Here is a 14,258-nt window from a genome sequence, read left to right as displayed (position 1 = left end):
CGTTGCAATAGCCAATTCTACTTGCGACGAAAGCATTCAGAACCACCTCTAATATATTTCTTGCTAAAAATTTACTTATTCTCCTAATATTGTGGAGACAGAATAATACTGCGCTACGAGACTTGGAAATATGGGTAGACATGGAGAAGTTAGAATCAAACCAGGAGCCAAGATTGCGCACTTCAGACACGGGCTTAATGTCTATTGTGCCAACACGGACTGTACAAGGATTAATTTTCAACATTTGCTGTCTGGATCCGATAATAAGAAATGAAGTCTTATCATCATTAATTTTTAGCTTGTCCTGGTACATTCATTTTGGTAAGTCACTAATGTATCTATCCATGGCGCACACCCCCTCTGTCTGATCCGTCGCGCTGTTGGGATTAAACGACAAGTAGAGTTGAGTGTCATCAGCGACGCAATGAGCGTCAGGTAGATGCACTTGTCTTATCTCGAAGAGCTTTGAGGCGTAAACCATAAAAAGAAGCGTACCCAGACAACTACCTTGTGGAACACCGAAGCGCAAATCGAAGCTATCTGATTTAACCCCATCGAGCAAAATACGTTGGCTACGCCCTAACAAGTATAACGAAAACCACTCCAAAGCCGTTTCGCGTATACCGAAGCTTGTGTTCAAGCGTCTAAGTAAAATTCCACGGTCCACTGTGTCGAATGCTGCACTTAAATCTAAAAGGATACGCTGTCTCCATACTGTGGTGTTGACGATATGCAGATTTCGAGTTCGTAACAAGCATGCACACATCGTCTTCGGCAAGTGGCACAAATGTCTCTATAAATAATGTAACTGGTGAATCGCTATTGGTATCACTATCATCCGGGACAGCACACTGATCAAGCTCATCTCGCAGTCGCGTAACGTTTTGTACAAAGTATCTTCCCAAGTCATGTGCAAGCACTGATTTATCCGCATTGTCTGAGAAGTATAGAGTGTTCTTTTTCATTTCAAGGTCTTTCACAGCTCGAAATAACTTTCCCGGATGACCAGCATTTTGAACCATGAATTCAGCAAGAAAAGCTGATTTAGCTTCTTTTAACAAGTGTGTGACCTAATTTTTGCGTCTTCTAAATGAGTCCAGATTCGCGGCAGTCCCAATAGACCTCTATCTCCTTTCGGCACGCCTACGCTCTCCCTTGGCTTCACGGATTTCATCCGAGTACCAAGGCACTTGGGGTCTAACTGTCACAGTTTTAGTCTTAAGAAGAGCATATTGATTTCTAGTTCCACTAATGGGGTGTTGCAACAGTCTACCAGCTTGTCAGGCTGGGATGGATGGTCCTGACACAATTTAGAGGCAGACAGATCCTACATAATTTTTTTAGTATCAATATTTTTCGTTTTCCTGAAAGACACCTCCTTCCTGGATAATTGTGGTTTTGAAGTGTTGGTTGAGAATAGCACCGAACAATGGTCGGAAAAATAAAGTATCGGATTGGACAGCACGTAGAAGGCGAGACTCTAAGGATCGAGTTATCAATAGATCCAGAGTTTTGCCAGACACATGAGTACGAAAATCAACGTTTTGTTGAAAGCCCATTGACGAAAGTAAATCAAGAAAGAGAACAGCATCTTTGTCCGACGGTATACACTGACGTGGATATTAAAATCACTGGCTATTATCAGCGGCTCAGTTGTCGAAAGATTCCAGAAACTCAGCGAATTCTATAAAAAAAACATTCTCGCACAAACCGGATAATTGGGTGAGTATAGAGGTCTGTAGATGGCAACTAGGCGTAGGCAAAATGAGCCAGGGGTAATAATCGACTCTCAGTATTCAAAAGACTTGTGAATACCCGCTCTAGCTCGTTTGGCTACAAGCGAGTCCCGAACTAAAACGCCACTGCTACCGCCCGTTCTGTCTGAAGGAGGGTGGTCAAGAAGCCGATATCCAGTCAGAGTAGTAACAATTTTAATAGCGACGTTCCCAGATTTAAGCCAGGTTTCGGTAGTAGAAGCAATATCGACCTCAGAATTGTAAATACAGTCAACAAAAACAGGACCTTTGTTGCTGAGCGACTGGAGTAGTCGGTTCACTCATTCCTCCCAACGTCAGTGGCTTCATAGGTCAGTTGGTTAGAACGTCGCATCAGTATCGCGAGGTCACGGGTTCAAACCCCGTTGAAAACCTGAAATTTTTAGGCTTTTCTACACAATTGCTAAAATTGAGTCCATAACTGCGAGGATCATAGCTTTATACGTGATAAGTGCAATCTGTTTAATTAAAAAAGGTAGCGATAATGAGATAACCATTTCATGGCTTTGTCTAATTTTCTTGTAATACATTTGAACACTGCGGGCTAAGTTTGAAATCCATCTTTGTCTAGGTTTTGTTTCCTTCAGGAGCAAAAGTAGTTATAGAGAGGTTCCCTTGGGGATTGGATGTTTCTCTTTACACGCCAAGGGCCAGCAATGAAATTCAGGAATCTGGCCTCTGCCTTTATCCTCCAGGTCCAGACCATAATGCTTACGGCGAAAATTTAAGGTAACAAGTCCAACTCTGATTAAATATTTATTTGCACATATTCGATTTTGCTTTGGTTTACTTTACAACTTTTATGGTGGTTTAATACAATTAATTAATTTGACGAAAAGTAGAAAGAGGTTTATCCTGAAAATGTGCATTCAAACCCCGGAAACCAACGGCCTCTTTGCAATCTATAGGTTTCTCATACTGCTTGTATTTCCGGTCTTCTGCATCACCAAAATTCTCTTCCCAAGACCAAGACTGTTCTTCAATTCATAGCTGCGGTGTTTCCATTCTCACTTGAAAGACAAAAACTTCAACAAAGGTTAATTAGTAACCCATATCACTGAAATGATTTTGTTTTTGTTCTGATTTTTCTTTCATCAGGCTGTTACATAATCAAAGTTACTTTGATGTTCTTCCACCGCACGTAAATGATACAAAAGTAGATTATTCCGATGCTTGCCAATGCGTGGACGGTGCTACTGGCCATGGTAATGCGGATTGCGTAAACGCCTTCGACGTTGCCTTCCCCACGGTTAACGAACAAAATTTATCTCCCATGTTTCTGTGCGATCGACAAAAAAGGGATATTCAATTTTCTGATGACCCAACAGATGAAGATTTTGAATTATTCAAGCAAACACCCCCCTTGCGCATGCGCCGGAGAAGAGAGGTTAAAAAAATTACCAAAGAAAATGCAACTGATTACTGTGCCGAGAGAATATCAGAGACTAAAATTGGCAAACTTTGTGCAAAGGTTGGAGTCGATCTGCAGGCCTTAGTTGACGTGTGCTCTATGGATATTGAGGTGAGTAAGATTGTGAAGAACTTGAGACAAGATTGAAGGTCGTGTATAACAACAACAAATACAAAATAGCCTTTCTTTCTTGTGATGTGTAATTTACCTTAATCAACTCGTTTGATGAAACTTTTTCTCGTTTTTCTTGTTTCACTCACCACCGACACAGCACAAACTTTCTAAAATTAATCCTGTCATTTGACTGAGTCCCCGCCGTCTTGCTTTCAGAATTTGGTCTCACTTTGCGTGTTTTAGACGCAACGTCATCATAGGGGGCCGTTAAGGTCTCGTTTTAGGGTTGCATGCGAAGAAATATATATTATATACAGAAAAAACGGTTACAATCAAAGATATTAGAGAGCTTTAGCATCGACAACGGCGACGGCAACGAGAACGTCACAAATTTGCATATTTAGTGGGCAAAAACAATAGCTTTGCACGCCCTGCACATGCGTTTTTCACTTTTGTCCATTTCTTTGCCGTCGTCAGCAAAGCAACAACGCGAAATTACTAAGTTTGAAGTGTTATGGAGAACGTCAGCACCTGGAGATAAATTTTCATTTTTCTCCCCTAAATTAAGCGCCGCTCGTAACAGTTTCATTCCTGAGGGACTGAAGCACCTTTGTCATATTAAAAGGCTTGGAATAGTCGTGAAGTGATCGCAATAACGTGAACTTATGTTGTTATATGACGTTCTCGTTGCCGTTCCCGTCGTCGTTGCTAAAGCTCCCTAGTGTCATCTAGTTGGGGAAAAGCATTGGCCCAGGATGACCTCGTAAAAATTGCCATTCGCTATCCAGATTGGCCATGTAGCCAGCATGCATGGTTGCTCTGATAGTGTAGTGGAGGTCACACCCAACCGGTAATCAGGGGGACGTGGCTTCAAATCTCGCTCAGGGCATAAAATGTTTTTCTTCAATGAAATATGCCATTCAGGGATTGTCCGTCTTTGTTCTTTTCAAACTTCATTGATTAACTACATTTCGCCGAGGCTTGGACTGTGAATCCTGGATCCTCCTGGGGGCAGAGAGAGACCCTCTTAACTTGTATTTAATATGTTTTAAATATGGTCTCTCTTTGTTTAAAAAAAGGGACGAGGCCACGCCAAGATTGGTCTCCTTCACGGGTTTAATTCAAACTTTCCGACGAGCATTCCCACCCTTTCATATGCAAAATGAAAGCATCCCCCCTTCCCTTCCAACCCTCCTACCCCCCATCCCGGACTGACTCTCCATGATGAAAAAAGAACAAATCTGTTGCCTTTTCTTTCTAAAACATTTACTTATAAAAACGAGCGATAAAAAATAGGAATGACGTTTCGACCTCTCCACGGTCATTTTTAAGTTAGAGTTCGTATAGATCTTGCCTGAAGCACTTTGGCCTTGTTTACGTGAAGATTTACGTTTCTCGAAAGCTCATGACAGCATTTATGTGTTTGTACTTTGCTTTGTTGAAATCAGTACACTGGTGACTACTCCTACGTAAGTGGAGGTGTTGTTGCCATGACGGACCAATGTGGAAATTTGGCGGCCTTAAACTTGTCAAGCGCTACAAATTCCACAAACTCGAGTAGTGGTGATGAAGGCGGTTCAGCTGGACGTGCTTTGGTGGAGGCAATTTCGGCATCACTTTGCCCCAAGGACTGCTCGTTTAACGGAAACTGTATAAACGGCTCTTGTTTATGCTACAAGGATTTCACAGCAGATGATTGTTCGGCCTACGTTTACGAAATACCGTCGATTCAGAGGTAACAGTGACGAAAATCTAATTTTAACTCTCCGCCCCCGCCCAATTCGCAGAGTGCTATTGCGCTTCAAGTTATTCAAACTGTTGTCATCAGAGTAGACAGGTTGTAATTGAAATCGCGATGGTAACCGTGTTCGAAGGAACAAAGTATATGATTCGGCACTGACTTTCTTTCCTTTTCTAGTCGTGATCGGTCCTGCACATGCGTTAGACTTTTTTCCAATGGTATTTTATGTGTTCAACAAGAGGCTACGTGTAGCGTAGTAACTACACTTTATTTGAAGGATTTTTAGTCGATTTCCATTTAAGTTTACAGTATTTCAATGTTTTTTTTATGTGAGAATATCTTGCTCAACATCCAGTTCAATTCGGTAACCCGAAGTCCACATTCCGTGAATCAACCATAGGGTTAAGAGCGACCGTAGAATAGTTGTTCACATTTAAAACTGTTGTTAACGACGTTGATTCCAATCAAAACCAGTAAACGGTTGCTTAAAGAGTTTCTGCGATGGTATTTTAAAATGTTTGATACTTTTTATTAACAATACCGGGAAAATATTAGCCCAGTTAAATGCGTCAACGAGTCACACGATGACCGGATATTGCGTGCAACGAAAACACAATAACTCGTTTCCCGTCACGCACACAATTGTTACACATTTGTTTAGTAATAAATATTTCCCCTTTGATCTGTCACGTAGTATTCCGTTGTCTAGTGGTCAGCGCGACTGCCTCTGAATGAGATACCGAGTTCGAATCCTACTTGGGCTGCGTTCTCTGAATAGTCTCTCCACCAAGCTAAGAAAGCTTGCGCACGCTCATGAAAGTCGCAACTCCCAAAGGAAAAAACAAAGAAGAGTCAGCTCAAATCCTATACTTCGTTTCTTTTACCAAAGTAATTATTTTCTCAACTTACTGATGCTGTGAAGTAAAAAAAAATATCGACTTAAAATCTTTCGAACAAAGTGTAGGCTACCTGAAATCTCTTGTTCAAAATGCAACTATAAATGTTTTGAACATATAAAGCGCCCGTGGAAAGGATGAGGAAATAGTTGCTTGGCAACGGGCGAAACGGTAACTATAAAATGGGATTCCTATGCAGGATTCGAACCTACAACCTCCGTAAACACCGGTTGGTTTCTCTATCCATAGACCTACAACAAAAACTCATGGGGAACTTTTAATCTGAAGGACGGTGCCTACCACGGTTATTGCAATGCGCAAACGTTCTTCGCATCTTGAGATGATTGGATTTCCTATAAGTGGTGCTTATTAATACAGGGTTCAAAACTATGCGGAGAAAGCCAAACTTAGCAAGTGCTCTTGTTATCCAAAAAGAAAATTGGGGGTAACCACTCAATTTTCAGACAAAGCTAAGCTTCAATTTGCAGAAGAATGCCATACATTGTATACTTCGTATTATAAAACTATTAAAAATATTGTTGATAAATTATCTTCGAAAAATGAATGGTTCACCCAAATATTCTTTTTGGATTTCAATAACACCTTTTAAGATCTGTTTTTCCCGTGTATTCAGTAAACCGCTCAAAAATACCTTTGAATTAGTAGGCACCGTCCTTAAATCACCTAAATTTGCATTTAAATGTTAATTTTGTGGCGCATGAATTTGTAGGGCAGAACAGCGGCACAGACTGTCCATCCAGAACCTAGATTTACGGATGTCGTTTGTTAAACTCTTCCCTAGGGCTCTGACTTTTCACACCACTGTTTTTAGTTGTCCTTTCGCCCGTCGCCAAACAACTAGTTTCTCAGTTCTAATCTAGTTTACAAACGCTTGTACTCGCATCGATCTGATTATTAAATACCACATCAAGGCTTACTTGAACTCCAGATTCAAATCTTTTAGTGAAATGACAGCTGTATTCTTTTTTCGCAGCCTCCAAGCAAACGGATTGTGCGACAGACGAACCCGACCATGCAGGAAAGTTACGGTATTAGGAACTGGTTTCATACCTACTGAAAACATGACTTGTCACGTGAGAGAATTTAAGGTAGGAGTTACCCACCATTCTTGGTTATTGCAGACGTGAGAACGGTCCAAGGTCATTAAGGTCCTTTTTTTAAAATTTTATTTTATTATTATTTTTTGTTCTCTTTGCATAATTATAAAAGACTTTATTATTAGTCTGGGACACCAACGACCGCCGACACTTCACATAGCAATAATCCTACCAGGTTCTGGTCATTTCAAGTTCAAGCTGAGCACTTTTTCCTTACGACAAAGCCTGGAATGGAATTCACTGAATTCAATGAGTCCAATTTTTGGGTTTTTAGTGAGGTGATCACTTATCGCAGACCTTCTTTTCGAAAGTTTCGTATCTTCCAGCAATTTTTCACTGCAGGTGATTTTTTGTGGAGAAATTTTCCTAATTTGGTCACAATGCAATGTCTTTGCCATCAGCAAAGTGGGAAATACTATAACCTTAGCCCAGTTGTTTCAAATAATCATGCTTATGCACCAGCACTGTACCCTAGGTTGTCAATAGCAGTTGGCAACCCTACAATACAGAACTCAAGTTACCTGGTGTGATGACGGATTTGGTTCTCGCGGATTGCAACCTACCCGAATCGCCTGTGAGCCCAGGGTACTTTCATGAAGTTGATGAAGGAACCCCTGCAGCTGGACTTGTGATATCTGTGTCCAATGATGGAGATCACAAAAGCAACGAAAATCTTACCTTTATATCGTACGATTCAGCATGCATGAGATGTAATATATCCTCTGGATGCTCCTTGAAGGTTAGTGACCTTTGAATGTAAGAATCGTTTGATTGCATCCGAGAAGCCAGTACGCTTAGTGAAAAAAACACTTCTACATAATAACGTATTTCCTATGGATCCTAGAGGAGTTTCGGAGTTCTCGAGCTCACAGCCCTACACTTCAAAGTACAGATCTCACGTTTTTGTTTATCAACAAGCTAAGGTGCTTCGCCAATATATTTTCGTTCGTAAGTTAATTTATCATGACGATGTATGTTTTTCCAATTATTTTTTTAGGACAATTCGTGTTTCATCAATGGTTACTGTTTTGCCCCTAACGAGAGTAATCCCATCGATTTCTGCTCTCAGTGTCTTCCAGATGTCAACGCAAGTACATGGACTAAGCGGCGAGGTACTCTCATAGCCACGACGTACTCATCCCTTGTCGGTATCGTTTATTAGTATATACTAAAACATAGGATGGATTTAAACTCGTGCGATGATTGGCTACTCAAACTCCGGATATCCTTTGCTATTCACTTCCGAGCAATTCGCGCGGAATTTGCGCCCACAAAATGTTGTAATCTTTGCAGGAATAAGTGAGTTAAAATCATCTTTTTGTGCTATATTATCTCACTATTTTATTATATACTAAAACAACTATTCACCTCAGTGTCTGTGGCTAGTGGAGGATATTTACCTCGTCGCTTCGCGGCTCGGTAAATATCCACTACTAGCCACCTTCACTTCGGTGAAAAGTTGCTAACTATCTGTCTATCCATTCTTTCTGTCCCTAGTGAGGATGTTTACGGCCCTGGTTTTAAGGTGCTTAGTTTCAGGGTTCAAGTCCAGCTTTGACTACCAGTATAGAGCTGTTCCATGTAGTCTCTTGTTCAAGTTAACAAAAAATTGGTTTGCCTTCCGCTAGTGGATATTCTTAACTATTAAATTCTCAACCTCGGATAATGCAATTCTAGCTTTCTCATATGTTCAGTGGATCTCGGTTATTAGCCATTATACCTGCGTTTGACCTCATGAATGCGGCAAATGTCGCTCAGCATAAAATCACTTTCCGGTCGTTTCTTAAACGTAAATAAAATTTCGCAAAATCGAAGGTTGAGATTTTAATTAAACAATTATTCCATTCGCCCTTGCTGGATACGAGATTGGTTATTGCCAACTCGGCGCTACGCTCCTCGTCGGCTATCTCCATCTCGTATTCAAGGCGGGCTCATGGAATAATTGTTAAATATTGTATTCCAATTGCATTTTAAAATAAATGTATATTTGCAGTGCGAGTTATAGACGAAAGGGAGAAATGATCCTTGCGCTTATCTGGTTTGGCAATTGTCTCTTAACTTAAAGACACCTGAAAAATTAAACGGGAATCCCGTGCATGGATATGTGTTTTCGTGAAAGGACACGGCGAGCCCTTTAACGGGAACGCGATAAGCCCGACAAATTGACCTACTCCCATGAACTGAGTGGGGTATCCACGTGGTAGTTCGTGGAGCATTGCACCGGCATCGCAGAGGTCATGGGTATGAATCCCATCAGTTGAATCCACCTGAATTTTTCAGATTCTATAAGAGACAATTTTTTAAATTGTCCAGTGTGAGGATCATCTCTATCATTCGTGATTCTATTTTGGGAGGCAAGCAAAATAATGCATTTCTTTTTTTCAATTCTTGTCCTACCGCATTTAATTACTTCCATAGTCAATTTCCCACCAAAGTTCTCTTCAATCAACCAATTCTACGCTTTGTATAAAGAAAACTTGGAGTTGGCAATTAATGTTTCGGACCCTGAAGGCATGCCTGTTACCGTTACACTTATGGATGGTAGCCCAGTTCATGCTGTGATACGCGGCGACAACGTCTTGGTTTGGAACGCCACTAGTAGCCCAAGGACTCAATTTATGCTTAAAGCCACAGATGCATGCCAGGCAGTTTCTACATATAACATCACAATCTCCTTGGTTGTATGCCAGTGCCAGAATAACGGTAGCTGCATTCCACACCCAAACAGCCCAAGAGGATCTGGTTTATATCAATGCAATTGCGCTCCTGGATTTACTGGAGACAAATGCCAAACTGACATCGACGAATGCCTAAGTTATCCATGTTTAAGAGGTAATATCAGTATCTTCATTATCCTGTAAATTCTCTACTTGGAGTGAGCTCGACATTGTCTCCAAAAAAAATCAACTGAAAAGACTCACCCTTTTGCAAGTGTTGTTAAATTGAGCGAAATGAGAAACAGGCATGCGTTGAAGATGGCGACACTTAAAAAAAGTCGAAAAACATGTCAGATTAAAATGACGACGCTTAAGTGAGCTAAATGAAATAAATTAACCTACCTTTCCAATTGCTTTCTATGGCCTAGTTTATACGTCACGTTATCGTGGAATTTAATTCATGGTCCAACATGGCCTGAAACTCGACCATAGCGGGACGTCCAAAACGAATTAAATTCGTCCTAAACGTTTTATCCGTCTTGGCCGCCAGACATATCATACCTCTGTAGAGCGTCTCAGTTGATACGTCGCACAAACCATTTTCCCGCGCGATTTGCAAATTAAGAATGGCTCTGGAGGAAGACTTTGCCTTCCTGCTGCATTATATGTGAAAGGCAGACGAAATGTAGCTGTATAACCCGTGGAAGTAGTGTCTGTGTATGGTTTGAATGCTCTGCTTCTAAAAATAACGAAAATGATACTATTGGATGGGAGGAAAACAAAAGCGTAGGCAATTGCCTGAATTGCTCTGGAAGTACAAGGATTCGAGCAGAAGCAACTCCGATGAAGATGGAATTGATGCTGTTGACCTCCCTCCTAGCTATAGTCAAACGAAGGACGAGTCTGACTTCCGCCAAAGTCAGCGAGAAAGCTGAAAAAAAAATGGTAGGCAAAGAAATTGGAGGGAAACCCAGATAATTGATATGGTTAATGTCATTTGTAATTCGACGTCGCAATTGCCTTCTACTTCGCCTTTCCGTCCATATTTACTCCTTCGAAAACCTCGCCATGTTTATGGTTGTGACCGCTAGTCACAAACACCGAAGTCTCGAGTTAAGTGCACTCAAAAAGTCAGGCAATCGAGTTAAGTTTGTCGTCTAAATCAGACTGCAATAATGTCAAATTGTAGACGTACTCAATGTGAATTAAATTCAACGTATAAACTAGGCCTAACATTATTTCCAGACACTCGACAATTTAAGTAACATAAAGTAAGGATGAGAGTTTCAATTCATTTAAATTTTGGCATCCACAAGGCAAATCAACAGAAATGGGGCGTTTAAATCAGCAACCCTAGTCCACTAAAGTTTTCTCTAATCTCTCAATGTTTTCTATGGCTTCAAGCTTCTGAAGGAACGATTTATTCATGCTTTTCAGTAAAGAAGTATTGAACAGTACTTTTTTTTTTTTGCATTCAAGGGCGCTGCATAGATGAAATAAACAATTTCAGCTGCATCTGTGATCCAGGATACGTTGGAAGAACCTGCGACACTGATTACGATGACTGTAGCTCATCCCCCTGTGTGCATGGTTAGTTGCAGTTGTTTATCGGACATGGTTTTGATATGTGGAAGGCTGTAGATCGACAGCCGAAAGCTTATATTCCTTTTCAAAAACATTTTAGCCAGAGAACGTTTTTTATTGTATTTTAATTTGATACTGTGATAGTTAAAGTTTAATTTCCCAAAGATATAATCGATGTCTATCAAGCAGGTCGATGGACAACTATAAAAGAGAAAAAAAAAACATGAGACAAAAACTCAGCCCTCGAGCTCTGTTGAATTTGATGTCTCCCGATAACTCAAGCTCGCCTCCTAAAGATAAATGGTTCTTGAGTCTTTCTTTTAAAAAGGTATCTGCTACAGCGAAGACTCGCAGGGATAGATACCTAAACTTTCGAAAATAAGGTTCCTAAAATCATCAGAAAAGATTTTGTCCAGTCGCTGATGGCTCTCAAGAAGGACCTCGTTGAGCTTGGTATACCTGCTGACAATTTTAAGGGCAACTGTGCTGTAGGCATGGAAAAACAACGGTACCATGAAAAGGCTTAATGATAGGTGCATGTATTCTACTCTAAGTTCTGATCGTACTAGTATAATATTCAACGCATGTTAAACATAATGCTTCTTGAATTGAAAAGATGATAAGGATCGAAAGGTGAAGATGTAAAAAAAAAAGTTATACAGCAGTAACGGTTTGTGCCCACGCTTTCAGGACTTGCGAAAAATCCATGAGCCGGGAATGAATTTGAGACCAGCCCATCGTCTCCTTTGTCGATTCTCCGACTTATGTGGTTTCGATTTATCTTATCACCTGTTGTTGGGAATACGCTTTACACTGTCTAGAATTCCGCTGACTGAATATTTCGTGAGAGAAATAGCATTTAGCACACAACACAAAAGTCCTCTTGACGTTAAAAGTGCGGAAAACTTACTCAAAGAAGACGCTTCTTTGGAACAAAGAACTTCTTTGTCGAAAGATGATTTGACAGATCCGCTGAATTTTTGTCGTAACACCAAGGAATCTGATTAAAGATAACGGTATTTTCTATCAAGAAGCTTTTCGTACAGCTGCGATTTTTTTTTCCATTTCCGCTGTCTTAGGCCAACATAAAAATGAAAGAGGGGGGAAGGGCTGTAAAGGCCAAAACTCGGTTGCTGGTTTTCCTGTCATCCCATCCATTGAAGGGCTTACAGAACCTATCACTTGTTTTGGGTAGCCATAACGTGAAATTCGCCCAAAACCATTTCCAGACGATAAATCATACTTTTGCAAAACCTAAGGATCTCGTTCTGAGAGAACAACGAACTGACCCCGTTTACTCCGTCCCTTGCAATTACTGTGATCACGAGCACATCGGACAGATCAAACATCAAAAATTGAGTTTTATCAACGGAGTTGATGATGTAAATTGGCCACCGTACAGAGATTCTAAAAGCTGACGTTTCGATCGTTAGCCCTTCGTCAGAGCGAATCGAGGAATTGTGGGTTATGTCTAGTTTTTTTTTATAGTAGAGTAGGAGCTACGCTATTGGTGGTAACATGGCAACGTGAAAAATGGGAATACATTAGTTAAATGAAAAGTGTTCGTTAATACCGTGAGGATTAAGGGTGCCGATTTGGAAGATGAAGATTGTTCAAGATTCTTGCGGCTTTCCGTCGTACCTAGATGTAGGGAAAGGCCACAGATAGCCATGTGTTTTTTGGAGTGGTTAAGGAGATAAAAATGACGAGCGACTGGATTAGATGAATCTTTTTCATTCTTCTCAACATCCCGAAGATTTTCGCGGAATCGGTCGCCTAGTTGTCTACCTGTCTCGCCAATGTATAAATTATTGCATAACGTACAGGTTACGCAATAAATGACATTTGCGGAGGTACATGTGAAAAAATCAGTGATCTTAACAGATCGCGTAAGTTCCGATATCTTGCTAGTGTTAAGAATGAAAAGACAAGTTTTGCATCGTGAGCGCGCACATTTGAAAGTGCCGGTTGCTCGTTAGTTTTGAGCGCGCTTCTAACTCAAAAGTTGCCTACGTTTTTGTCACGTTTGAATGAAATAAGTGGAGGTTGCGAAAAGATTCTATCAGTCTCGGGATCATTTTGGAGTAATTTAAAATTATTCAGAATAATACTTTTGACTGCGTGATTATGAGGATGGGAAGTGACGGTGAATGGAATTCTGTCATTCTTATCTTTTTGTGACATTTGTAGTGCTGACTGTCGATCAATCTTCCAAATCGGCACCATCAATCCTCACGGTATTAACGAACGCTTTTCATTCAACTAATGTATTCCTATTTTTCACGTTGCCATGTTACCAACAATAGCGTAGCTCCTACTCTACTATAAAAACTAAACATAACCCACAATTCCTCGATTCGCCCTGACGAAGGGCTAACGCTCGAAACTTCAGCTTTTAGAATCTCTGTACGGTGGCCAATTTACATTATCAACTCCGTTGATGAAACCAAATTTTTGTATACTACTTCCCCACCGACGCAGCACCACAGTTTCTTTTGAAACTAACCCTTTCATATCAAACGTCAGTTTCGTACACGCTTGAAAGAGCACCAAAAGATGTTGTTTCTTTACAAAAAAGAAAACTCTGCCTTTTCAGAGCATGTTTGCCAAACTGACTTCCCAATTGCGTGGGGTTATTCTAGAATTATCACAGCCAACCGGCGTAACCATCAACGCCATTGCTTGAAAGCTTGGCACATCAATACCGCCCCAGCTCCCTTAACCTTGTCGATAACGGCCTTTTATCTGGCAACTATTTGTATTCACAATAGGTAAAGAAGCTTAGCAAAGAAAATGATTTGGTATCATTCGACGTTATTTCCCTCTTAACCAAAATCCCAGTTGATTTTGCCATTTGGAGTCGCGGAGAAAGACTCAGAGAGACGCTTCCGAGAGACGAAGGATTTCTTTGCCCGTGGGGGATCTAATGGCCTTGTTGTCTTTTTGCCTAAACATCGCTTAT

The 14,258-nt window shown here is 40.7% G+C and overlaps 1 protein-coding gene and 2 pseudogenes across 1 annotated transcript in view; 1 reads left to right on the top strand and 2 right to left on the bottom strand.

The window, feature by feature from the left end:
• Positions 1-766, bottom strand: part of LOC137986425 (uncharacterized) — a 906-nt pseudogene extending 140 nt beyond the window's left edge.
• LOC137988205 (uncharacterized) overlaps positions 1-14,258 on the top strand; it is a 74,609-nt gene that overhangs the window by 38,233 nt on the left and 22,118 nt on the right. Inside the window, exons 11-18 of the mRNA XM_068834254.1 lie at positions 2,347-2,504; positions 2,874-3,297; positions 4,749-5,035; positions 6,932-7,046; positions 7,531-7,794; positions 8,053-8,167; positions 9,474-9,887; positions 11,192-11,302. Coding sequence (XP_068690355.1) covers positions 2,347-2,504; positions 2,874-3,297; positions 4,749-5,035; positions 6,932-7,046; positions 7,531-7,794; positions 8,053-8,167; positions 9,474-9,887; positions 11,192-11,302 — 1,888 coding nt within the window. The remainder of the gene's footprint in view (positions 1-2,346; positions 2,505-2,873; positions 3,298-4,748; positions 5,036-6,931; positions 7,047-7,530; positions 7,795-8,052; positions 8,168-9,473; positions 9,888-11,191; positions 11,303-14,258) is intronic.
• Positions 807-2,336, bottom strand: LOC137986420 (uncharacterized; annotated as a pseudogene).

This window comes from Montipora foliosa, chromosome 2, assembly GCF_036669935.1.
Source record: "Montipora foliosa isolate CH-2021 chromosome 2, ASM3666993v2, whole genome shotgun sequence".
Classification (NCBI taxonomy): domain Eukaryota; kingdom Metazoa; phylum Cnidaria; class Anthozoa; order Scleractinia; family Acroporidae; genus Montipora; species Montipora foliosa.
The sequence above is the reverse complement of the archived record's forward strand: the minus strand, read 5'-3'. Positions and strand labels throughout refer to the sequence as shown.